Raw genomic sequence first — 25,144 nt, forward strand, 5'->3', positions numbered from 1 at the left:
CCTTTAATCACCTTAAAAGCCAATTAATCTTCTATACTCAAGGGAATACAAGACTAGTCTGTGCAACCGGCCCTCATGGTTTAACCTTTTTAGCCTCAGAATCATTCTGGTCATTTGAATCTGCACTGCACCACCTCAATAAACTCTTGGTTAATTTTTCATTTTTCTAATGCACAGGTCCTGAGGCTAATTGTAGTAATTGTAGTACTGCGTGATGTATGCACAAAGGCTGCTACACTTCTAGCATTCCAACACTGACTACACTTCAAAAGTATTTCATGGTATGAAGCATTTTGAGACATTCTGAGCTCACGCAAGGCACCATAGAAATGCAAGGTTCTTTCCCTATAAGTACTACCTGTTCCATTGACTTTAACAGAACCAAATGTCCATCCACCCACCAACCAAGATGAATTTCTATCCCCCGACGACTTTTAGTTTTCAAGAAATCTTTTCCATAAGAAGCTGCTCCCCAGTGATGCCCTTGAACAAGGTATAGCAGATCCAAAGATTTAACTCAACAGTCATGGAGTACAAGGATTTAGGTTCAGCCATGAGCTCAAACATAGCACTTTTAATAGAGAACAAACATTTTGTCAAACTCTAAATTTGGTTGCAAGAAAAACAAATAGAAATAAAATAAAAGCACAGGAGTGGGAAGGTGGGACATTGACAGGATGCAGAGCTGGATATAGGAAGAACATTTACTTCTGAATGAATGAGTTTTATGTTGACTGACATTATTTGCTGATCAGGAACAGTTCTACTTTTCTCCTCAACCAGGAAGAGATGGGTCTGAGGTGTACTCCTTGTGGACCCCACTCCATCCTTCCCTCATGGAGATGGCAATGTAGTGGTAATGTCACTGAACTAGTAAGCCAGAGGCCCAAGCTAATGCCCTTGGGACACAGGTTCAAATCCCACCATGGTGGCTGGTGGAATTGAAATTCAATGAATTAATAGAAAAATCTGCAATTGAAAGCTAGTCTCATTAATGGTGCCATGAAGCTATCATCGATTGTCATAAAAACCCATCAGGTTCACTAATGCCCTTTCGGGAAGGAAATCTGCTGTCCTTACCTGGTCTGACCTACATGTGACTCCAGACTCACAGCAATGTGGTTAACTCTTAACTGCTCTCTGAAATGGCCTCGCAAGCCATTCAATTGTCAAGGGCAATCAGGGATGGGCAACAAACGTTGGCCTTGTTAGCAACACCCACATCCCGTGAAAGAATAAATAAAAAGGATTGTCCTAAAAGGTCCAGTCATCAATTTAACCAAGATCCTAAAGGGAAAAGGCCTAGTTAAGATCAACCTCACCAGGAATCATAAAGGAGATGTTTCTGAGACTCTGTAAAACCATCCTCAGAAACAGTTTATTCCAATAGTAAGGAAACATTGCGGGGCTGGTGGGAAAGGGTGTGGTAATTTTAACTAAATTCGCTCACCTGCTGAGGAACTGATGGGATCGGATCATCCATTTGTTTTATACCCGTCCAACTGCTCAATGGGTAGCACTGTCGGTTCAGGGTCAGAAGACCATGGGTTCATAGCCCACCCCAGAGATCTGCACATATAATCTAGGTTGACCCCTTCAGTGCAGTACTGAGGGACAGCTGCACTATTGGAGGTGCCGTCTTTCAGATAAGACATTAAAGGAAAGACATTAAACTGAGGCTCCATCTGCTCTCTCAAGTGGACGTAAACGTTCCATGGCAATATTTGTGACGAAGAGCAGGGGAGTTCTCCCTGGTGTTGTAGTTAATATTTATCCCTCAACCAACACAGCTAAAAACAAATTATCTGGTCATTATCACATTGCTGTTTGTGGGAGCTTGCTGTGTGCAAATTGGCTGCTGCGTTTCCCACTTTACAACAGTGACTACACTTCAAAAGTATTTCCTTGGTTGTAAAGCACTTTCTGAGGTTGTGAAAGGTGCTATATGAATGCAAGTTCATTGCTGCTTCTTTTATTGACTGATCAATGGCCCTTCAGGTGGGGAGATACAAATGAACCTGTCCCCCCCCCCCCCCCCCCCACCCCTGTGCCCCCGAAGGGGTGATCAGCCAGCACAGCACAACAGCAAGAAGTTACCATTTCCTGCAAAAACCAGCTGAGCAGGAAGCAATGGTCTGGGCCATTTGAGAGAAAGACTATGGTGAAGGAATAGGTTCAATCCTACCTTAGGTACAGCACCAAAGAAGATACTATTTTTTAAACTTTAAAGCAGCACTCTTTCATAAATTTGTGTTGCTGAAAGAAGCATTCCTATCGTAATTTAAATAACGCATAATAAATAAAGAGAAAATAAGTGAGACAATTGAAAGAATCTCCATCTCAGAGAAATGGAACAAAAAGGTTGTGGCCAAGTCCTCCAGTCTGACCTCCTTTATCCAGTCAGTATATCTTCTCACTACGGATGAATCTCATGTACAATTCTTGAAGGCAGCAGGTAAGTCTGCAACTCCTAGCAAATCATTTGTTTACAATCCACAGAGAGAAAAAAAGAACATTCTTATGGAATAACTTAAAAATGGTTGCATAACAACTGTGCAATCTCAGCAATACAAGTCAAATGTTAACCAAATGTCCTTTTGGTTTACTTTTTTAAAATATAGCAGTTGATGGGTGGGAGACAAATCCCGTTCCCACCCACCCTTGTATTTTCTCTCCTGTATCATTCGCCCTCTGCCAAGGCCCCACCCCCCCACATTTCCCCCGCCGCCCCCCCCCCACCCCCCCCAACCTCTCCACCGACTCTGAACAGACACTTTTGCTTGGGAGGGTGGGATGAGGTCCATGCCATTGATACATCTCCCCCAGATGCTGTCCTTGGTTGGTGCTGTTTGTTGGGCCACCCGAAAGGAGGTGCACGTGAGCATCCAGCCCACTGCTGATAATGTTTGACAACCCTCAACGTTCATGATCCTTGGCCATGTAACAATAATGGATACGGCTGTGAGTTATTTTGTTCACTTTGAATCAAGACGTAATTGGCGGAACCATACAATCGAGGTGGCGACGTGATTCTGACGGTCAATGGTTGCCTGAGATGAAAAGGGGCAGGAGCTCACATGTCTGGCGCAAAAACAGACAATTATATGCTTGAGTAGAAAAATATCAAATATAATAATAAATTTATGAAAGACCCATAACATATGCAATAAGTGTTACATTTGCTACAGAAGTTGTGATAATTGTTAATGCAAGGTCATACATAACCAGCAGGAGACACACCATAATAGTGATATTTCAAATAAATGCGTACAGTCAGTCACTATCGTTTGTGAATAGTGATAACGCTGTATTTTGTTTTCTGATCCCAGCGTAGTATATTATCAATATCATTATTACTGCCACAGTCCTGTGCGGTCCCTCCAGCTCTCTTGCAATATAAAGGTTGAAGCAAAGCTGTCAGAACCAAGGTCAAAGGTCAATCACATCCTCTGGTTGAACTCTGAACTGTTGCTGAAGAAGTGAAGCAAAAAAAGCCTCATTTTTTTCTTATCTTCCGCATCTAATGGTACAACAGGATTGACTTCACGTCATTTTTTGTGTAAGCAAGACATTTTAAAGCTTTTTTTTTTACACTAAGGACTCTCTATCCTTGTCAAGACCTTTCTTAGAGTCTATTTGCCCATCAGAGTCTAGGTCAATGACTTTCACTTCAATGCTTTCATTAACAGCCCTGGTGACACTATTATAAGATGGAGGAGATGACGAGGAGGACATTGTCTCTGATCTCTCTAATTCGGGACAGTAATGCTCTTTGATCATCGCCGCGATTAGCCCTTCTTTTTCTGGGGCCTCTTCTACAACAATATTTACGTCACTAGTTCTGTGGCGATACATGAAAGAGGCCTGCTTCATGGACCGGCGCAGCAAGTGCCTCCTGTACGCTCGTTGAATAATTATAACAGACACCTCTTCCTGTTTCCGCCTGAGAGTAGTTGTGATCGGTTCGTAAGAGATTTTTGAGGGGTTGGCTGCCATGAATTTCTCTTCCATCTGCATCTTGAGAGCATCCATTTCCCCTGACTCCCCCAGCACCCGCTTGGTGAAAGCAAAGAGAATGTCTAAACAGTGGATCCTGTCCCCGCTCACCATGGGCAGGTCCATTGCAATGAGTTTGATTTTATTTGGCTTTGCTACACGGAGGGGCTCCTTCAGGGCATCTGCGAAGTCCGGGAGTGCCAAATACTCAATGAACTGCGTGGCCTCCGAGTCAAACTTCTCCCACACTTCGTAGAACATCTCAAAGTCATCCTCACTGAGAGGCTCGGAGCTTTCCTCCGTGGCCACGCTGAAGTTTTCCAGGATAATGGCTATATACATGTTTACAACTATCAGAAATGAGATAATGATATAACTGACAAAGAACACAATCCCGACAGATTGGTTTCCACAGTCTCCTTTTACATTGGTGCCTTGGTTTTCTTTATTGGGGTCACAGTCTGGGCTGTCAGTGTTGAGAATGGGATTCAGGAGACCGTCCCACCCTGCTGATGTGGTAATCTGGAAGAGGCAGATCATGCTGTTTCCAAACGTCTCAAAGTTGAACATATCATCGATGCCGTCTTCCTTCTTCACGTAGGCAAAGTTTGCCATTCCAAAAATGGCATAGATAAACATGACCAAGAATAATAGCAGGCCAATGTTGAACAAGGCAGGAAGTGACATCATTAAGGCAAAGAGCAATGTCCTTATTCCCTTCGCCCCTCTTATAAGACGGAGTACCCGCCCAATACGAGCCAGCCTGATGACTCTGAAGAGCGTAGGTGATACAAAGTATTCTTCAATGACATCTGACAGCACAATACCTGGGAAGAGAAAGAACAAATTCCAGTGTAAATAAACTAATATTTTTCATTAAATTATAAACAGCATCTTGTACTTACATAGTGCTTTTAATGTAGTAAAAACGTCCCAAGACTGGAGCGTTATCAGACAAAATTTGACACCCAGCCAAATAAAAAGATATTAGGACAGGTGACCAAAAGCTTGGTCAAAGAGATAGATTTTAAGGAGTGACTTTCAGGGAGGAAAGAGAGATAGAGAGGCACAGAGGTTTAGGGACATTCATGTAGTGATATCAGAATCTAGCTAGCAAGAGCCCAAGTCAAATTATTTTTGACACATAAACTTCATTAGCTTTAAAAAAACCTGTATCGAAATAGTACGTTTCATGTCCTCAGCAGGATCCAACTATCTTCTCAACCAATCCAGTAGATATTTCAAATGTAGTCACTATTTTTGGAGGCAAATATGCCAGTCAATTTGTGCACAGCAAGACCCCACAGACAGCAATGAGATAAATGATCAGTCAATCTATTCTTAGAGATATTAATAGATGTTGGCCAGGACACTTACCCTGCTCTTCTTCGAATAGTGCCATGGAATCTTTCACAATTACTGGAACAAGCAGACAGCAACTCCGACAGTGCAGCACTCCCTCAGTACTGCACTGAAGTATCAGCCTAGATTATTTGTTCAAATCCCTGGAGTGGGGTTTGAACCCATGTACTTTTACTCAGAGACAAGAGCATAATCACTGGGCTAAAGTATTTGGAATCCACCTAGTTCCAGCTCAGTAATGTTTTAATGTATTTATCATACAATCATAGTCTCTGACAGCACAGGAGGAGGCCATTCAGTCCATTGTGCCTGTGCTGGCTCTTTGACAGAACTGTCCAATTTAGTTTAGTAACTTTTCCGCCATAGCCTGAAAATTAGTCCTCTTCAAGAACACAGCCTTTTGAAAGTGCCTATGGAATCTGCTTCCACCACCCTTTCAGGTTGTGTGTTCCAGATCTTAACAAACTGCTGTGAAAAAAAGTTTCTCCTGACTTCCCCTCTAGTTCTTTTGCCAATTATTTAAAATCTATGACCTTTCGTTACCGATCCATCTGCCTGAGGACACACTTTCTCCCTACTTACTCGATCAAAACCCCTCACAATTTTGAATATTTCTGTTAGGTCTCCCCTTAGCCATCCCTGCTTAAAGAAGAACACTTGGAGCTTCTCCAATCTCTCCATATAACTGAACTCCTTCACACATGGTATCATCCTGGTAAACCTCCTCTGTGTCCTCTGCAGTGTCTTGAAATCCTTCCTAAAGTGTGGTGCCCTGAATTGTACACAATACTCCATTTGAGGCCTAAGCAGAGATTTTTAAAGGTTTAGCACAACTTCCTTGTTATTGTATTCAATGCCTCTACTTACAAAGCCTGGTAGCCCATATGCTTTCTTACCCACCATATCAACTTGACCCTCCACTTTCAAAGATTTGTCAATATACACCTCCAGGTCACTCTGCTCCCGCACCCCCTGCAAAATAGTGTCATTTAGTTTATACAGCCTCTCTATGTTGTTCCTCCCAAGGTGCAACACTTATCTGTATTAAATTGTATCTGCCATGTGTCTGCCCAATTCACTAGTCTGTCTATGACTTCCTGAAGTCTGCACCTATCCTGTTCAGTATTTAATGCATCGCCAAGCTTTGTATCATCCACTAACTTTGAAGTGATACATCCAATAGCCAAATCGGGGCCATTTATATATATAATAATGAAAGCAACGGTTCTAATACAAAAAGCTGGGCGACCTCACTGCATACATCTCTCCAGTCAGAAAAACATGCGTTCACCACTACTCTCTGCCTCCTATTTAATTACATACTCAAATTACCAATTTCTCTTTAATACCATGTGCTTTTCTCTGAGTCTGTTGTGTGGTACTTTATCAAATAGCTTTTGAAAGTCCAACATCTATTGCACTACCTTCATCAACCCTCTCTGTTTTGTCCTTGACAATGATCTCTAGTAGTTTTCTCACCACTGACGTTAGACTAATTGGTCTATAATTATGGGGTTTATCCACATCCCTTTTTTAAACAGGGCTGTAACATTTGCAATCCTCCCACCACTTCTATATTCTTCACAATAGTGCCACCTGAGAGAGCAGAGCCTTGGTTTAATGTCTCATCTGAAAGACAGCACCTACAACGGTGCAGCACTTCCTTCAGTGCAGAACTGGAGTGTCAGCTTAGGTTTTGTGCTCAAGTCTCTGGAGTGGAAAGGAAGGATTTTTCTGAAACAGCCGTATTTATATATTCTCAGGCAAGTGAGAATTTTAATCAGTCCTTGAACAACACATCAATAATGTGACTGTTAAAACTAGGTGAGATTGGAAGTTAATTAGATTATATTCACCACTGTTTACTGAACTACTGGAATTGAGTGGTGCTACATGGGCTGCCTTTTTCACCTGTATGTTTCTGAGGAGTTTCACACACCTACTTCAACCATTGATGTGCTGTTCAGTGTTCAAGCAGAGGCCATCATACTTATTACAATACATACAGTGAAAGAAATAGGCTCACAAGATGTCCAATGAATTCAGACCAACTTTCGTCTGTCCCTTCATACTCCTTTTCAATGTAATTCCTTGAAATATTCTTTAGCCAATTATCAGATATTTTTATGTTTAACAGACTGCAGCTCACAGCAAAAACATGGAAATGTCCATGATTTGTTTTTGATTTGTTAATGTTAATTGAGAACATTGTAAGCTGTGGACACACAATGGGCAGGATTTTCCTGCAGGCTTCAGTCTCTTGATGTGTGGACCAAATGGGGGTTCTGAGCCCACACCTGCCGGCAGTGAGACCAGCTCACTGATTTTTCCAGAGGTAGCCTAGGAGGCTGCATCCGTGCTCCTCATCCCATTAAGGACAGTGGGCCGGTTCCCAATGCTGCTGGTCCAGTTGGAGGACCAGCAGCTCCAGAGCCTCGGCAGCCTCACTGAGACAGGTGGGCGCCTTTGAGGCAGATCTGAGACCACGAGGGTGCCTCAACATAGAGGTGCCCTCGAAGATGAAAACTTTTATGGAGATTTCAGAGAGGTCAAGCCAGCAGGCCCCTTGGAGAGGAGGGGAAACCCCTCCTGCAAAAACATTTGGGCTGTGGGTGCGGCCTTTCCTTTTTTTTATCCTTTTGTGGGATGTGGGTGTTGCTGGCAAGGTCAGCATTTGTTGCCCATCCTTAATTGCCCCTGACAATGAGTGGCTTGCTGGGCCATTTCAGAGGGCAGTTAAGAGTCAGCCTCATTGCTGTGGGTCTGGAGTTACATGTAGGCCAGAGCAAGTAAGAATGGCAGATCTCTTTCCCGAAAGGACATGAATGAACCAGACAGGTTTTTACAACAATCATTGATAGTTTCACGGCACTGTAACTGAGACTAGCTTCCAATTCCAGAATGTTTTGAATTAATTAATTTAACTTATTAATTAATTGAATTTAAATTCCACCAGCTGCCATGGTGGGACTTGAACCCATGTCTGCAGGGCATTGGCCTGGGCCTCTGGATTACTTGCTCAGTGACATTACCACTACATCACTGTTTCCTACCAGTAGCCCCCTCTTTGGGGCATGGATCCTCCAGCTTTGATGGCCCCATTTGGCCTGCTGCAGGGAGGCTGCCTCCATTGAGCTGGTGGCCTCACCAAGTGGTGGCGGGCTGCTCTGGCTGCAACAAAATGGCAATGGTGCCACAAAGTCACCCCGATTGGGGCCTTAAGCAAATTGACTACCCAACTCCATTCAGCTGAACCATTTCCCAGCCCGCCCCTCGGAAACGTCACTGGTGGCGGGGAAGGCACTGGGGAGTTGCCCCAACGTGGCCTCCCTCTATTTTCCCAACCACCTCGCCTCCAAGCCCGCCACCATGGTGCTGGGAAGATTCAGGCAATGTCTCGACCTCTGCTCCAAGTAGGCAAGGCTCCATGCTGAGAGCACGCAGCTAGAATCGTTGACTGTATACGTCAAGACGACTCCTAGAGAAAGATAATATATGTGGAAAAACCTTTGGTCTGGTACAATTTTGTGATTTTAAAAAATAAATTGCATTTGCCGGATATTTTTAGTTTGTGAGGATGAATGCTTGTGTTCAAGTTGAGAGAAATCAGTGAATGCTCACTTGTTTTCAGTATTGGGGCACAATGAGCTTTGCTGCAAGCAAGAGAACATGCACGGCCTGAAGTACCATCTCAGGAAAGACTCCCCATTGCATCAGTGTGACTATCTTACTCTCAGCCTACCATTCTGTTGGAGTCTCAGACAGTTTAGCCAACCAAGGACTAGATCGAAACAACAACAACAACAACATGTATTTATATAGCACATTTAATGCAATAAAATAACTCAATGTGCTTCTAAGAAGCATAATAAAACAGAACAGGACACCAAGCCACATAAGGAGTTATTAGGTCGGATGACCAAAAGCTTGGTCAAAGAGTGAAGTTTTAAGGAATGTCTTAAAGGAGAGCAAGGTAGAGAGACGGAGAGATTTAGGGAGGGAATTCCAGAGCTTAGGAGCAGGCAGCTGTAGGCACGGTTGCCAATGATGGAGCAATTCAAATTGAGATTCACAAGGAAAACAGCCCAACCTCACCTCATTTTGAGGGCATAGAACATAGAACAGTACAGCCAGTGCAGGCCCTTCGGCCCACGATGTTGTGCCGAACCTTTAACCTACTCTAAGATCAAACTAACTACCTACCCTCCATTCTACTATCATCCATGTACCTATCCAAGAGTCGCTTAAATGCCCCTAACGTATCTGCTTCTACTACCACCACTGGCAGCGCATTCCATGCACCCACCACTCTCTGTGTAAAGAACCTACCTCTGACATCTCCCCGAAACCTTCCTCCAATCACCTTAAAATTATGCCCCCTGGTGATAGCCCTTTCCACCCTGGGAAAAAGTCTCTGACTATCCACTCGATCTATGCCTCTCATCATCTGGTACCCCTTTATCAAGTCACCTCTCATCCTTCTTCGCTCCAATGAGAAAAGCCCTAGCTCCCTCAATCTTTCTTCGTAGGATATGCCCTCCAGTCCAGACAGCATCCTGGTAAATCTCCTCTGCACCCTCTCTAAAGCTTCCACATCCTTCCTATAATGAGGCGAACAGAACTGAACACAATATTCCAAGTGTGGTCGAACCAGGGCCTTATAGAGCTGCAGCATAACCTCGCGGCTCTTAAACTCAATCCCCCTGTTAATGAAAGCCAACACACCATACGCTTTCTGAACAACCCTATCAACTTGGCTGGAAACTTTGAGTGATCTATGGACATGGACCCCAAGATCCCTCTGTTCCTCCACACGACCAAGAATCCTGTCTTTAAGCCTATATTCCGCATTCAAATTCGACCTTCCAAAATGAATCACTTCACACTTTTCCAGGTTGAACTCCATCTGCCACTTCTCAGCCCAGCTCTGCATCCTGTCAATGTCCCGTTGCAACCTACAACAGCCTTCCACACTATCCACAATTCCAGCAACCTTCGTGTCATCAGCAAACTTGCTAACCCAGCCTTCCACTTCCTCATCCAAGTCATTTATAAAAATCACAAAGAGCAGAGGTCCCAGAACAGATCCTTGTGGAACACCACTGGTCACCGAGCTCCATGCTGAATACTTTCCATCTACTACCACCCTCTGACTTCAATGGGCCAGCCAATTTTGTATCCAGACAGCCAACTTTCCCTGAATCCCATGCCTCCTTACTTTCTGAATGAGCCTACCATGGGGAACCTTATCAAACGCCTTGCTAAAATCCATATACACCACATCCACTGCTCTTCCTTCATCAATGCGTTTTGTCACATCTTCAAAGAATTCAATAAGGCTTGTGAGGCATGACCTGCCCCTCACAAAGCCATGCTGACTGTCTCTAATCAAACCATGCTTTTCCAAATAATCATAAATCCTGTCTCTCAGAATCCTCTCCAATAATTTGCCCACTACCGACCAGGTCCCTCTCACTAGTGAATACTGAAGCAAAGTATTCATTTAGGACCTCCCCTACCTCCTCCGACTCCAGGCACAAGTTCCCTCCACTATCCCTGATCGGCCCTACCCTCACTCTGGCCATCCTCTTGTTCCTCACATAAGTGTAGAACGCCTTGGGATTTTCTTTAATCCTACCCGCCAAGACTTTTTCATGTCCCCTTCTAGCTCTCCTAAGTCCATTCTTCAGTTCCTTCCTGGCTACCTTGTAATCCTCTAGAGCCCTGTCTGATCCTTGCTTCTTCAACCTTAAGTAAGCTTCCTTCTTCCTCTTGACTAGCTGTTCCACATCTCTTGTCATCCAAGGTTTCTTCACCCTACCATCCCTTCCCTGCCGCATCGGGGCAAACCTATCCAGCAGTTGCAGCAAGTGCTCCCTAAACAACCTCCACATTTCTGTCGTGCATTTCCCTGAGAACATCTGTTCCCAATTTATGCTCCCCAGTTCCTGCCTAATAGCATTGTAATTCCCCCTCCCCCAATTAAATATTTTCCCATCCCGTCTGCTCCTGTCCCTCTCCATGACTATAGTAAAGGTCAGGGAGTTGTGATCACTATCACCGAAATGCTCTCCCACCGAGAGATCTGCCACCTGGCCTGGTTCGTTGCCAAGCACCAAGTCCAACATAGTCTCCCCTCTAGTCGGCCTATCTACATATTGAGTCAGGAAACCTTCCTGGACACATCTGACAAAAACTGCTCCATCCAAACTATTTGCACCAAGGAGGTTCCAATCAATATTAGGGAAGTTGAAGTCACCCATGACAACAACCCTGTTACTTCTACACCTTTCCAAAATCTGCCCCCCAATCTGTTCCTCCATGTCTCTGTTGCTATTGGGGGGTCTATAGAAAACTCCCAACAAAGTGACTGCTCCTTTCCTGTTTCTGACTTCCACCCATAATGACTCAGTAGACAAACCCTCCTCGACGACCTCCCTTTCTGCAGCTGTGATACTATCCCTGATTAACAATGCCACTCCCCCACCTCTTTTACCTCCCTCCCTATTCCTTTTGAAACATCTAAACCCCGGAACATCCAACATCCATTCCTGCCCCTGTGATATCCACGTCTCCGTAATGGCCACAACATCGTAGCTCCAAGTACTGATCCATGCTCTAAGTTCATCACCCTTAATCCTGACACTTCTTGCGTTAAAATGAAGAATAAAATATAATGAAGGAGAACCTCATCCCATCAGCCTGGTACGGGCTCAAAGCAAACTCAGGTCTTGGAGATTGGAGTAAAGTCACTGACTTCAGAACCAAATTCTGCTCTTTCCAATTTTCATAGAATGGTTACAACACCGAAGGTGACCATTTGGCCTGTCGTATCCGTGCTGGGTGTCTGCAAGAGCAACTCACCTAGTCCCACTCCCCTGCCTCTTCCTCATAGCCCTGCACATTTCTTTCTCTTCAGATAATTATCCAACTCTCTTTTGAAAGCCTCGATTGAACCATCCTCCACCACACTCTCAGGCAGTGCATTCCAGATCCTAAACATTCGCTGCGCAAAAAATATTTTCCTCTTGTCGTTGTTGTTTCTTTTACCAATCACCTTAGTGTCCTCTGGTTCTGGATCCTTCCGCCAATGGGAACAGTTTCTCCTTATCTACTCTGACCAGCGCCCACATGACCGTGAACACCTCTATTAAATCTCCTCTTATTCTTCTCTTCACCAAGGAGAACAGACCCAGCTTCTCCAACCTATCCAAGTAACTGAAGTTTCTCATCCCTGGAATCGTTCCTGTGAATCTTTTCTGCACCATCTGTAATGCCTTAACATCCTTCCAAAAGTGTGGTGCCCAGAACTGGACACTATACTCCAGTTGAGGCTAAACCAGTGTTTTGTAAAGGTTCATCATAACTTCCTTGTTTTTGTCCTCCATGTCCCTATTTATAAAGCCCAGGATCCCATATGCTTTATTAACTGCTTTCTCAACCTGCCCAGCCACCTTCAATGCATATATACTCCCAGGTCCCTCTGCTCCTGCACCCCCTTCAGAGTTGAACCCTTTACTTTATATTGCCTCTCCTCGGTCTTCCTGCCAAAGTGAATCACTTCACACTTTTCTGATTTAAATTTCATCTGCTACTTGTCTGCCCATTCCACTAGCTTGTCTGTGTCCTCTTGAAGTTTATCACTATCCTCCTCACAGTTCACAATACTTCCAAGTTTTGTGTCAAGTACAAATTTTGAAATTGTCCCTACGCACTCAAGTCTAGGTCATTAATATAGATCAAGAAAAGCAGGGGTCCCGACACCAATCCCTGGGGAACGTCACTATATACCTTCCTCCAGTCTGAAAAACAACCATTCAGAACTACGCTCTGTTTTCTGTCACTCAGCCAACTTCATAGCCATGCTGCTACTGTCCCTTTTATTCCATCGGCTCTAACCTCGCTGACAAGCCTGCTAAGTGGCACTTTATCAAATACTTTTTGGAAATCCATCTACATCACATCAACTGCATTACCCTCATCAACCCTCTCTGTTACCTCTTCAAAAAACTCAATCAAGTTAGTTAAACACGATTTGCTCTTAACAAATCATGCTGGATTTCCTTAATTAATCAACATTTGTCCAAGTGACTATTAATTATTGTTTCTAAAAGCTTTCCCATCACTGAGGTTAAACTGACCGGCCTGTAGTTGTTGGGCTTGTACTTACACCCTTTTCTGAACAAAGGTGTAACATTTACAGTTCTCCAGTCCCCTGGCACTACCTCTGTATCTGAGGAGTATTGGAAGATTATGGCCAGTACAATCTTGGATGCATCTCATCTGGTCCTCTCTTTATCAACTTTTAGCCCATCCAGTGTCTCAACTACCTCCTTTTTCATAATGACCTGGACAGCATCGTCTTTCTTCCTTGTAAAAAGATGCAAAGTACTCATTTAGCACCTCAGCCGTGCCCTCTGCCCCCATGCCTAAATCCCCTTTTAGGTTCCTAATTGGCTCCACTCCTACTTTTGCCATACTTGTACTATTTATATGCTACAAAAGACTTTTAGATTCTCTTTTATCTTAGCTGTCAGTCTCTTCTCATACTCCCTCTTTGCTTCTCTTATTTGTTTTTTCACTTCCCCTCTGAACCGTCTATATTCAGCCTGGTTCTCAGTTGTATTATTCACCTGATATGCACCCTTTTTCTGCTTCATCTTTCAGTTCCAGTGGCCTTTATAAGGAGGGACTCCCAACCTCATATCAATGCGTGATGCATTCAAAAGTAACTGCCGGTTAGGATTCTTCTGTGCGCTGGGAACTACATCAAAACTACATGTCCTCCGATGTAGGAGCCCTTCATCTCATTGGAACGGCCTGTAATTGTGGCTCCAGTGGGGAAATAATAATGTTCTCAGACCCATCTTCCACCCAATCCCTTTTATCTGCTATTCATTCATCCCCTGGTGCTAATTGGGTTTAGCTCTCTCACCATTCAATTGCTTTACACTTCTGCTTGCTATGAAGTTATGTTTGAAGTTTTGCCATTGTGGTTTTTAATTGACTGATGCTAATGATAATGACATTCAGGTGCCCCTCAATCCCTAAATATTACACCGATGGAGGGACCTTTTAATTTACTAAATATAAAAGGCAGGCTTACTATGTTCATTTGTTTTTAAAAAATCTAATTTGTATGTGAAAAGATGAAGCTGCAATTAATCTAATGGATATTCTCTGCTAGCCAATATTTCTCTTTCCCTTATTCAATCCATTAACAAGGCTTGACGCCAATAACAGTGCAGGTGCTATCTTGGCCATGAAACAGTGTTTTACTAATTCTGTCTATATAAACAACCAATAAAATATAAATATAAATGCTCCCTCGACGGTTGAACGGTCAAAGGTGCCTAATGTAGCACTAAGCCATGAAATTCCATAAGGAAACTGGTTTGATTCCTAGGGCTGAGTTCTCATGGGTGGTTTGCAATCCCAATGTCAGGATGAATTCCGGATCGGGAACCTGGAAGTGGTTGTGACGAGACAATGGACATAATCTTTCCAGAGACTGCTAATTAGGAAGCTGCCTCTGGAAGCCCCGTCCAATTAAGGACGGCCATCGGGTTCCAACCATGTTCAGCATGGTCCATGGAGATAGCCACCGGTTGCCTTCGCAGTGTGGGCAATGCCAGGCCAGCAGAAGTAGGGACGGCAGTAGCGCCATGGAGGTGCCTTCAGTAGGAGGGAAGCGGCTACCATTGCAGCAGGGCAAGCATTAGCAGAGACATCGTGAAATGGCTGTAAAGCCACGCCTGCTGCCTGGGAATAGATCCCCTTTATGAATTACTGCTGGCAAATATTTGACAACAAAGACCTCCGCAAGTCAACAAAAGTTCTACTGTACAGAGCAGTTGCTTTCACCACACTCCTGTACTGCAGTGAGACCTGGACTGGGTATCAGCGACATATAAAGCGCTAGAGAAATACCATCAGCAATGCCTCTGCCGCAGTGCTGTTGGGGAGGATTTAAACTAGAATGGCAGGGGGATGGGAACCTGAGTAGGGAATCTGAGGAGGAGGAAACAAGGATAGAAACGAAAGACAGGAAACAAAAAGGCAAAAGTGGGAGGCATAGAAATCAAGGGCAAGAAACAAATAAGGCCATCGTGTGAAATAATGCTAAGATGACTAAGAATGTTAAAAAGACAAGCCTAAAGGTATTGTGTTTCAATGCACAGAGCATTCGCAATAAGGCAGGTGAATTAACTGCGCAAATAGATGTAAATGGATATGATACAGTTGCGATTACGGAGACATTGCTGCAGGGTGACCAAGGATGGGAACTGAACGTCCAGGGGTGTTCAATATTTAGGATGGACAGGCAAAAAAGGAAAGGAGGTGGAGTAGCATTGTTAGTAAAAGAGGAAATCAATACAATAGTGTGGAAGGATATTAGCTCAGAGAATCCTGACGTGGAATCTGTATGGGTGGAGCTAAGAAACACCAAGGGGCAGAAAACGTTGGGGGCTGTATATAGACCCCCAAATAGCAGTGGTGATGTACAGTATGGCATTAAACAAGAAATTAGAGATGCAGGCAATAAGGGTGCAACTGTAATTCATCTCCCATCTTTGGCCTCCTTGTCTCGAGAGACAATGGATACGCGCCTGGAGGTGGTCAGTGGTGTGTGGAGCAGCGCCTGGAGTGGCTATAAAGGCCAATTCTAGAGTGACAGGCTCTTCCACAGGTGCTGCAGAAAAATTTGTTTGTCGGGGCTGTTACACAGTTGGCTCTCCCCTTGCGCCTCTGTCTTTTTTCCTGCCAACTGCTAAGTCTCTTCGACTCGCCACACTTTAGCCCCGCCTTTATGGTGAATTTAATCTACATATAGATTGGGCAAACCAAATTAGCAATAATACTGTAAAGGAGGAATTCCTGGAGTGTGTGCGTGATGGTTTTTTGGACCAATACGTTGAGGAACCAACTAGAGAACAGACCATTCTAGACTGGGCTTTTTGTAATGGGAAAGGATTAGTTAACAATCTTGTTGTGCGGGGTCCCTTGGGGAACAGCGACCATAATATGATAACATTCTTCATTAAGATGGAGAGTGAGAGAGTTGATTCCGAGACTAGGGTCCTGAATCTAAATAAAGGAAACTATGAAGGGATGAGGTGCAAGTTGGCTATGATAGATTGGGGAACGTTACTTAAAGGGTTGACAGTGGATAGGCAATGGCTAGCATTTAAAGACCGCATGGATGAATTACAACAATTGTTCATTCCTGTCTGGCGCAAAAATAAAACAGGAAGGGTGGCTCAACTGTGGCCTACAAACGAAATTAGGAATAGTATTAGATCCAAGGAAGAGAAATATAAAATAGCCGGAACAAGCAGCAAACCTGAGGATTGGGAGCAGTTTAGAATTCAGCAAAGGAGGACAAAGGGATTAATTAAGGAGGGGAAAATAGAATATGAGAGCAAGCTTGCAGAGAACATAAAAACTGACTGTAAAAGCTTCTATAGATATGTGAAGAGAAAAAAGATTAGTGAAGACAAATGTGTGTCCCTTACAGTCAGAAACGGGGGAATTTATAATGGGAAACAAAGAAATGGCAGTCCAATTAAATACATACTTTGGTTCTGTCTTCACAAAGGAGAACACAAATTACCTCCCAGCAATGTTGGGGAACGTAGGGTCTAGTGAGAAGGAGGAACTGTATGAAATCAGTATTATTAGGGAAATGGTGTTAGGGAAATTGATGGGATTGAAGGCCGATAAATCCCCAGAGCCTGATAATCTACATCCCAGAGTACTTAAGGAAGTGGCCCTAGAAATAGTAGATGCATTGCTGGTCATTTTCCAAAATTCTATAGACTCTGGAACAGTTCCAATGGATTAAGAACATAAGAACATAAGAAATAGGAGCAGGAGTAGGCCATTCAGCCCATCAGGCCTGCCCGCCATTCAATAAGCTCATGGCTGATCTGTCCCAGTCCTCAACTCCTCTTTCGGGCCTGCTCTGCCTAACCCTCGAATCACCGAGATTTCAAAGATCTATCTACCTCCTCCTTAAATACATTTAATGACCTAGCCTCCACAACTCTCTGAGGTAGAAAATTCCAGAGATTCACCACCCTCTGAGAGAAGAAATTCCTTCACATCTCAGATTTAAATGTGTGCCCCCTTATTCTGTAATTATGTCCCCTAGTTCGAGATTCCCCCACTAGTGGAAACATCTTCTCAACATCTACCCTGTCGAACCCCCTTAAAATCTTATATGTTTCTATAAGATCACCTCTCATTCTTCTAAACTCCAATGAATAAAGGCCTAACCTGTTTAGCCGTTCTTGATAAGACAGCCCCTTCATCCCAGGAATCAGCCTAGTGAACCTTTTCTGAACTGCCTCCAATGCTAGCAGTTCCTTCTTTAAATACAGGGACTGAAACTATACGCAGTACTCAAGGTGTGGCCTCACCAACACCCTGTACAGTTGTAACAGGACTTCCCTTTTTTAAAACTCTAACCCTCTAGCAATAATGGCCAAATTTCTAATTGCCTTCCTAATTACCTGCTGCACCTGCATGCTAACCTTTTGTGTTTCATAGGGTGACACAGCACTGAAACAGGCCCTTCGGCCCACCAAGTCTATGCTGGCCATCAACCACCCATTTATACTAATCCTACGATAATCCCATATTCTCTATCACATCCCCACCTTCCCTCAATTCTCCTACCACCTACCTACATTAGGGGCAATTTACAATGGCCAATTTACCTATCAACCTGCAAGTCTTTAGCTGTGGGAGGAAACCAGAGCACCCGGTGGAAACCCATGCGGTCACAGGGAGAACTTGCAAACTCTGCACAGACAGTACCCAGAAGCGAACCCGGATCGCTGGAGCTGTGAGGCTGTGGTGCTGACCACTGCGCCACTGTGCCTCCCAGCTTTCATGCACAAGAACACCCAGATCCCTCTGTACTGCAGTATTTTGTAAGATTATAATTATAACGGATTGGAGGGTAGCTAATGCAACCCCACTATTTAAAAAAGGAGGCACAGAGAAAACAAGGAATTATAGACCGGTTAGCCTGACATCAGTAGTGGGGAAAATTAGTGCTAGAGTCCATTATAAAAGAAAACAATGACATGATCGGACAAAGTCAATGTGGATTTACAAAAGGGAAATCATACTTGACAAATCTACTGGAATTTTTTGAGGATGTTACTAGTGGAATAAATAAGGGAGAACCAGTGGATGTGGTGTATTTGGACTATCAGAAGGCTTTCGATAAGGTCCCACATCAGAGATTAGTGTGCAAAATTAAAGCACATAGGATTGGGGGTAAGGTACTGACATGAATAGGGAACTGGTTGGCAGACAGGAAACAAAGGGTAGGAATAAACGGGTCTTTTTCCGAGTGGCAGGCACTGACTAGTGGGGTACCGCAGGAATCAGTGCTAGGACTCCAGCTATTCACAATATATATTAATGACACAGATGAGGGAATTAAATGTAATATTTCCAGGTTTGGAGATGACACAAAGCTAGGTGGGAGTGTGAGCTGTGAGGAGGATGCAGAGAAGCTCCAGTGTGATTTGGACAGGTTGAGTGAGTGCGCAAATACACAGCAGATGCAGTATAATGTGAATAAATGTGAGGTAATCCACTTTGGTGGCAAAAACAGAAAAGCAGATTATTATCTGAACAGCGATAGATTGGGAAAGGGGGAGGTGCAGTGAGACCTGGGTGTCCTTGTGCACCAGTTGCTGAAAGTAAGCATGCAGGTGCAGCAGGAAGTCTTCATAGCGAGAGGATTCGAGTACAGGAGCAAGGATGTCTTGCTGCAATTATACAAGGCCTTGGTGAGACCACATCTGGAGTATTGTGTGCAGTTTTGGTCTCCTTATATGAGGAAAGATGTTCTTGCTATAGAGGGAGTGCAGCGAAGATTCACCAGATTGATTCCTGGGATGGCAGGACTGATGTATGGAGAGAGATTGGGTCGATTAGGCTTGTATTTGCTTGAGTTTAGAAGAATGAGAGGGGATCTCATAGAAACCGACAAAATTCTAACAGGACTGGACAGACTAGACGCAGGAAGGATGTTCCCGAAGACGGGGGAGTCCAGGCCGAGGGGTCACAATCTAAGGATAAGGGGTAAGTCATTTAGGACTGAGATGAGCAGGGATTTCTTCACCCAGAGAGTGGTGAACCTGTGGAATTCTCTACCAGAGAAAGCAGTTGAGGCCAAATCATGAAATATATTCAAGAAAGAGTTAGAGATAGTTCTTAGGGCTAAAGGAATCAAGGGATTCGGGGAGAAAGCTGGAATAGGGTACTGAGTTTGGATGATCAGCCATGATTGTATTGAATGGCGGTGCAGGATCGAAGGGCCGAATGGCCTACTCCTGCTCCTGTTTTCTATGTTTCTATGTTTCTATCCTTTGGATTCAATGGGAGGACCGTTGAACAAATGCTTGTAATCCTCTTAAAGTCAGATTGACAAGCATTCAGGCAAAACTCCTGCAAAACCCACTTCGATGGACTGGATAATGTGTTGTCATGATCCTGTTGTTTTTTCTCCTCAGGAAATAAGTGGTATGTCTTTACGGCTGTAAGAGATCAGTACTTTTTTAAGGCAGCCAGCTTCAGAAGTTACCATGTGAAGGTGCATCTTGGTTGCCTAGATACAACCATACAGAGAGGGACAACAGGACATACAATGTTGCCGTTTGACTTTGAAAACTGTTTTGTTCAGAGACAGTTGACACAGCTATGTGGTAGCACCTGAAAGGAGTGCTCTCAGACCATTTAAACTGAAGGAAGAAAAATTTAGTTTGTTTATTCATGCCTCAAAATTCTAAAAAAGTTAAGCCAGATTGATTCTTTTGAAAGTGGTAGCGAATTGTTGATCTGCTGTGTTCATCGCTGGAAAAACAATAACACTTCAACTGTTGAACTAGGCTACTGAATTTCCTATCATTGAAGAACTTTTTTCCCATCAGACAACTGCAAAGACCTCAAGCAACCTTGGACCGTGTCTACACTGAAGATTCCATTTCATCAGGAACATAAATCAACAAAGACTTTATTGTTATTTCTATGTTTCGGGCAGCTAATTAAACACCAATCTACTGATAGTTTGGGTATATGTATGTGAATGCAGGAGTTAGATTCTTTAAATAAGTTATAAGGTCTTTAGATATTAGTTTATCTTAGTAGTGTTTAAGATTTTAGTTTTTTTTAATCAACTTTAAGATACGTATGATGCGACCTGTGGAGCGACGGGACTGAATTGACAGTACGTTGGTCCCACTGCAGTCAGAATTATATTTATATTAACTTTGTCTTGAGCGTTCATGCGATCACAGCCGAAAACTGTCTCCCCGCCTTGTCCTGTTTTCTCAACTCTCAAATGGCCAGTGTTCCAGGAGAGGACAAAGAAAACACTTCAAAAACACTCTGAAGCTCTCCTTGAAGTGTGGCAGCATTGACATTGATGACTGGAAGGAGCTTGCCACCAATTGTTCAACATGGTGACAACTTGTCCATCAAGCTGGCTCATGCATTGAGTCCAAACACCTTAATGATGAGGCAGAGCGGTGGCAGAGAAGAAAAGAAAAGGAAGCAAATCCTGCACTCCGGATCCCACTACCTTGTGGGATGTCCTTCCCCATGTGCCCAAAGATCTGTGGGTCAAGAATCAGCATGTTCAGTCACCTGAAGACCCATGGCAGAAACTCGCGACCTTGAGTAGACTTCATCCTCGAATTGAGGGACAGCCGACAATGACGATGATGAACTTAATTTACTGCCTGCTGCTTCTGGGTGGGTAGCTGTAAAAGTTGTGCGGAGGCAGCAAAACGATGTGCAACTGGTACACCACACAACTGTGCAAAATTGCCGGCCTGCCTGCCTCTGATCCTCTCTGATCTCGCCTCTGACTCCACCTCCGACCCAATCACCAACCCCCTCTGAACTCGCCTCTGGCTCTGCCTCTGAACCTGGCTCTAACCCTCTCTGACCTTGCCTCTGACTCTGCCTCCAACCCCACCTTTGACCCAGTTGCAAAATTCAGACCCCGATCTCACACAAAGATCAAAGTTGAATTATTAGTATTTGCCTCACTGCATCTAAGCTAGGGAAGGGTGCAAATTACACTCACCGCCCCTCCACCTCCCCCATCTCTATGCCACAATTACTATCCCTGAGGCGAAAAGTGAAGATGCATTTAAGGGGAAACTAGATAAATATATTAGGCAGAAAGAAATAGAGGAATATCTTGATTGGGTGAGATGCAGTAAGGTAAGAGGAAGCTCGTATGGAGCATAAACTCTGACATGGACGTGTTGGGCCAAATGGCCTGTTTCTGTGCTGTTATGATGGGAGAAGCTGTGATTGTTCTCCTTAGAGCTGAGAAGGTTAAAGGGAAACCTAATAGAGTTATTATGATTATTATAATTATTGTTATTGTTAAATTATGAGGGGTTTTGATTGAGTATGTCAGGAGAAACTGTTTCCTCTGGCAAGTGAGTCAGTAACCAGAGGTCAGAGATTTAAAATAACTGGCAAAAGAACCAGAGGAGAAATCAGGAGAAATTTTTTCACACAGTAGTTAAAATCTGATACACACTACCTGAAAGGGTGGTGGGAGCAGATCCCATAGGTACTTACAAAAGACAGTCGGGTATGGACTTGAAGAGCAGTTTGCAAGGATATAGAAAAAAAGCTGAGGTGTGGGACTAAATTGGATAGCTCTTTCAAAGAAGCAACACAGGCACGATGGACCAAATGGCCTCTTTCTGTGCTGTAAGATTCTGTAATACTGGATACCAAGTACTATGTAACGTAATATGTAATGTATGTAAAAGTGCCCGTGAATGGAGGGTGGGTCCGAACAAGATCAGTGCAGCAACGATGCCTTCCAGAGACTAATAGGGAGCCAGTGCTCACTCTCAAGGCTCACACAGAAAGGCCACTGGAAGTGAAGTAGCCGAGGACTGCTGGTCACATTGCAATTGCAACAAGGATCAGTGTCATCTGGAAAGGAGGGATGAACAAACTGGAAAAAGAATGCACAGCGGTTTGCTGTTAAACTAATGGTGATTCGTGCTGAGGCAAATTTTATGTCATTCAGACTAGGCCACAAACTAAAATGAGTAGATTATACACAGTACTGAAGAGTTTCAAACCTCACCAAACACATTCCATGTGACCCCGTGATATCGTACGGGAACAGGAAACGCAGCCCAAAGGCAAATAGCAATGTTGCAGTCTTGAACTACAGCCAGAGTCACCTTTCCAATTTTAGGATATGTAGCACCAAAGTGACAACAACGTCACCACAGTGACTGCACTAAAGAATTACTTCATTGTTTATGAAGTGCTTTGGGACATCATGAAAGGCGATATATAAATGAAAGTTCTTTCTAACAACCTGGTTTTATCCGGCTGATACGCCACATCGAATGGACAATCTTTAAAGTGATTGTAGGCACTAAGTTGAATTGAGAAGGAATGCTCTTTTTGTGTATGTGTTAAGCTGAGTGACTATGGCACTGGGAAATGGGAATGTTTTCTCTTTGACCGCTGAGATAGCTCAGGCAAGAAAAGTGATACTGTTTCTGATGTCACATTGAACTCTTTCTGCCTTGCTCCGAGAATAAACTTTAACTCTAACCTCATTTCATTTCATCTTGCTGTACTTTGATTTCTTATTCTCTCATTTTCTATAGCTTCTTTTAGATGCTAATTTCCCACACATGCCCTACGTGATACATAGAATTAAACAAAACTTACAGCACAGAAAGAGACCATTTAACAGGCTCAACACCTTTACATTTTATAACATTTAAATGTTGGCATTTATATACAGCACCTTCAACAAAGGAAAATTTCCCAAGGCGTTTCACAGGAGTGCAATCAAACAAAATTTGACACCGAGCCATTTAGGGAAAATATTAGGACTGCTGACCAATGGTTTGGTCAAAGAGGTAGGTTTTTAAGATGCATCTTAAAGTAGGAGAGTGCAATGGAGAGGCAGAACAGTTTAAGGAGGGAATTCCATAGCAAAGGTCCTAGGCAGCTGAAGGCATAGTCACCAATTGTGGATTGATGAAAATCGGGGATGTGCAAGAGGCCAGAATTGGCGGAGCATAGGGAGCTCACAGAGTTGTAGTGCTGGAGGACGTTACAGAGGCAGGGAGAGCAGAAGCCATGAAGGGATTAGAAAACAAGGATGAGAGCTTTAAAATTAAGGCATTGCTGGACAGCGCTGGGTGAATGGGACTTTGTGCAAGTTACAGAAGTGTGAGGTGATGCATTTTGGGAGGACTAACAAGGCAAGGGAATACACAATGGATGGTAGGACCCTAGGAAGTACAGAGGGTCAGAAGGACTATGGTATACTTGTCCATTGATCACTGAAGGCAGCAGCACAGACAGATAAGGTGGTTAGGAAGGCATATGGGATACTTGCCTTTATTAGCCTAGGCATAGAATATAAGAGCAGGGAGGTTATGATGGAGCTGTATAAAACACTAGTTAGGCCACAGCTGGAGTACTGTGTACAGTTCTGGTCACCACACTATGAGAAGGATGTGATTGCACTGGAGAGGGTACAGAGGAAATTCTCCAAGATGTTGCCTGGGCTGGAGCATTTCAGCTATGGAGACTGGATAGGCTAGGGTTGTTTTCCTTCGAGCAGAGAAGGCTGAGGGGGGACCTGATTGAGGTATACAACATTATGAGGGGCTAAGACAAGAACTGCAGTCCTGCCACATCCAGTCGTGAACGGTGGTGGATAATGAAATAACTAACCAGAGGAGGTGACGCCACAGACATTTCCATCCTCAATGATGGGGGAAACCAGCAAGTCAGGGCAAAAGACAAGGCTGAAGCATTTGTAACTATCTTCAGCCAAGACTGTCATCTGTGATGGTAGGGCCCTCAGGAAGAGGCCGAGTGGATGATCCATCTCAACCTCCTCCTGAAGGCCCCACCATCACAGATGCCAGTCTTTGGTCAATTCGATTCGTGCCATGTCATATCAAGAAACGGCTGAAGGCACTGGATACAGGTGACAACATCCCGGCTGTAGTACTGAAGACCTGTGCTCCAGAACAAGCTGTGTCCCTAGCCAAGCTGTTCCAGTGCAGCTACAACACTGACATTTACCCAACAATGTGGAAAATTGCCCAGGTATGTCCTGTCCACAAAAAGCAGAACAAATCCAATCTGGACAATTACCGCCCATCAGTCTACTCTCAATCATCAGCAAAGTGCTAGAAGGTGTCGTTGACAGTGCTATCAAGTGACACTTACACAGCAATAATCTGCTCACCAGTGCTCAGTTTGGCTTCTGCCTCGACTCCTGACCTCATTACAGCCTTGGTCCAAACATGGACAAAAGAACTGAATTGAAGAGGTGTGGTGAGAGTGACTGCCCTTGACATGAAGGCAGCATTTGACAGAGTATGGCATCAAGGAGCCCAAGCAAAACGGGAGTCAATGGGAATCGGGGGAAAAACTCTGCAATGTTTGGAGTCATATCCAACACAAAGGAAGATGGTTGTGGTTATAGGAGGCCAAACATCTAAGCCCCAGGACATAACTGCAGATGTTCCTCAGGGTAGTGTCCTCGGCCCAACCATCTTTAGCTGCTTCATCAATGACCTTCCTTCCATCATAAGGTCAAAAGTGGGGATGTTCACTGATGATTGCACAGTGTTCAGAAGCATGCGCAACTCCTTAGGTACTGAAGCAGTTCCTGTCCATATGCAGCAAGACCTGGACAATATTCAGGCTTGAGTCGATAAGTGGCAAGTAACATTCACAC

The 25,144-nt window shown here is 43.9% G+C and overlaps 1 protein-coding gene across 1 annotated transcript in view; it reads right to left on the reverse strand.

Moving 5' to 3' along the window:
* Positions 1–3,588: 3,588 nt before the first annotated feature.
* Positions 3,589–25,144, reverse strand: part of scn5lab (sodium channel, voltage gated, type V-like, alpha b) — a 371,240-nt gene continuing 349,684 nt past the window's right edge. The window contains exon 26 of the mRNA XM_068015187.1: positions 3,589–4,823. Coding sequence (XP_067871288.1) covers positions 3,589–4,823 — 1,235 coding nt within the window. The remainder of the gene's footprint in view (positions 4,824–25,144) is intronic.

This window comes from Heterodontus francisci, chromosome 2 (assembly GCF_036365525.1).
Source record: "Heterodontus francisci isolate sHetFra1 chromosome 2, sHetFra1.hap1, whole genome shotgun sequence".
Classification (NCBI taxonomy): domain Eukaryota; kingdom Metazoa; phylum Chordata; class Chondrichthyes; order Heterodontiformes; family Heterodontidae; genus Heterodontus; species Heterodontus francisci.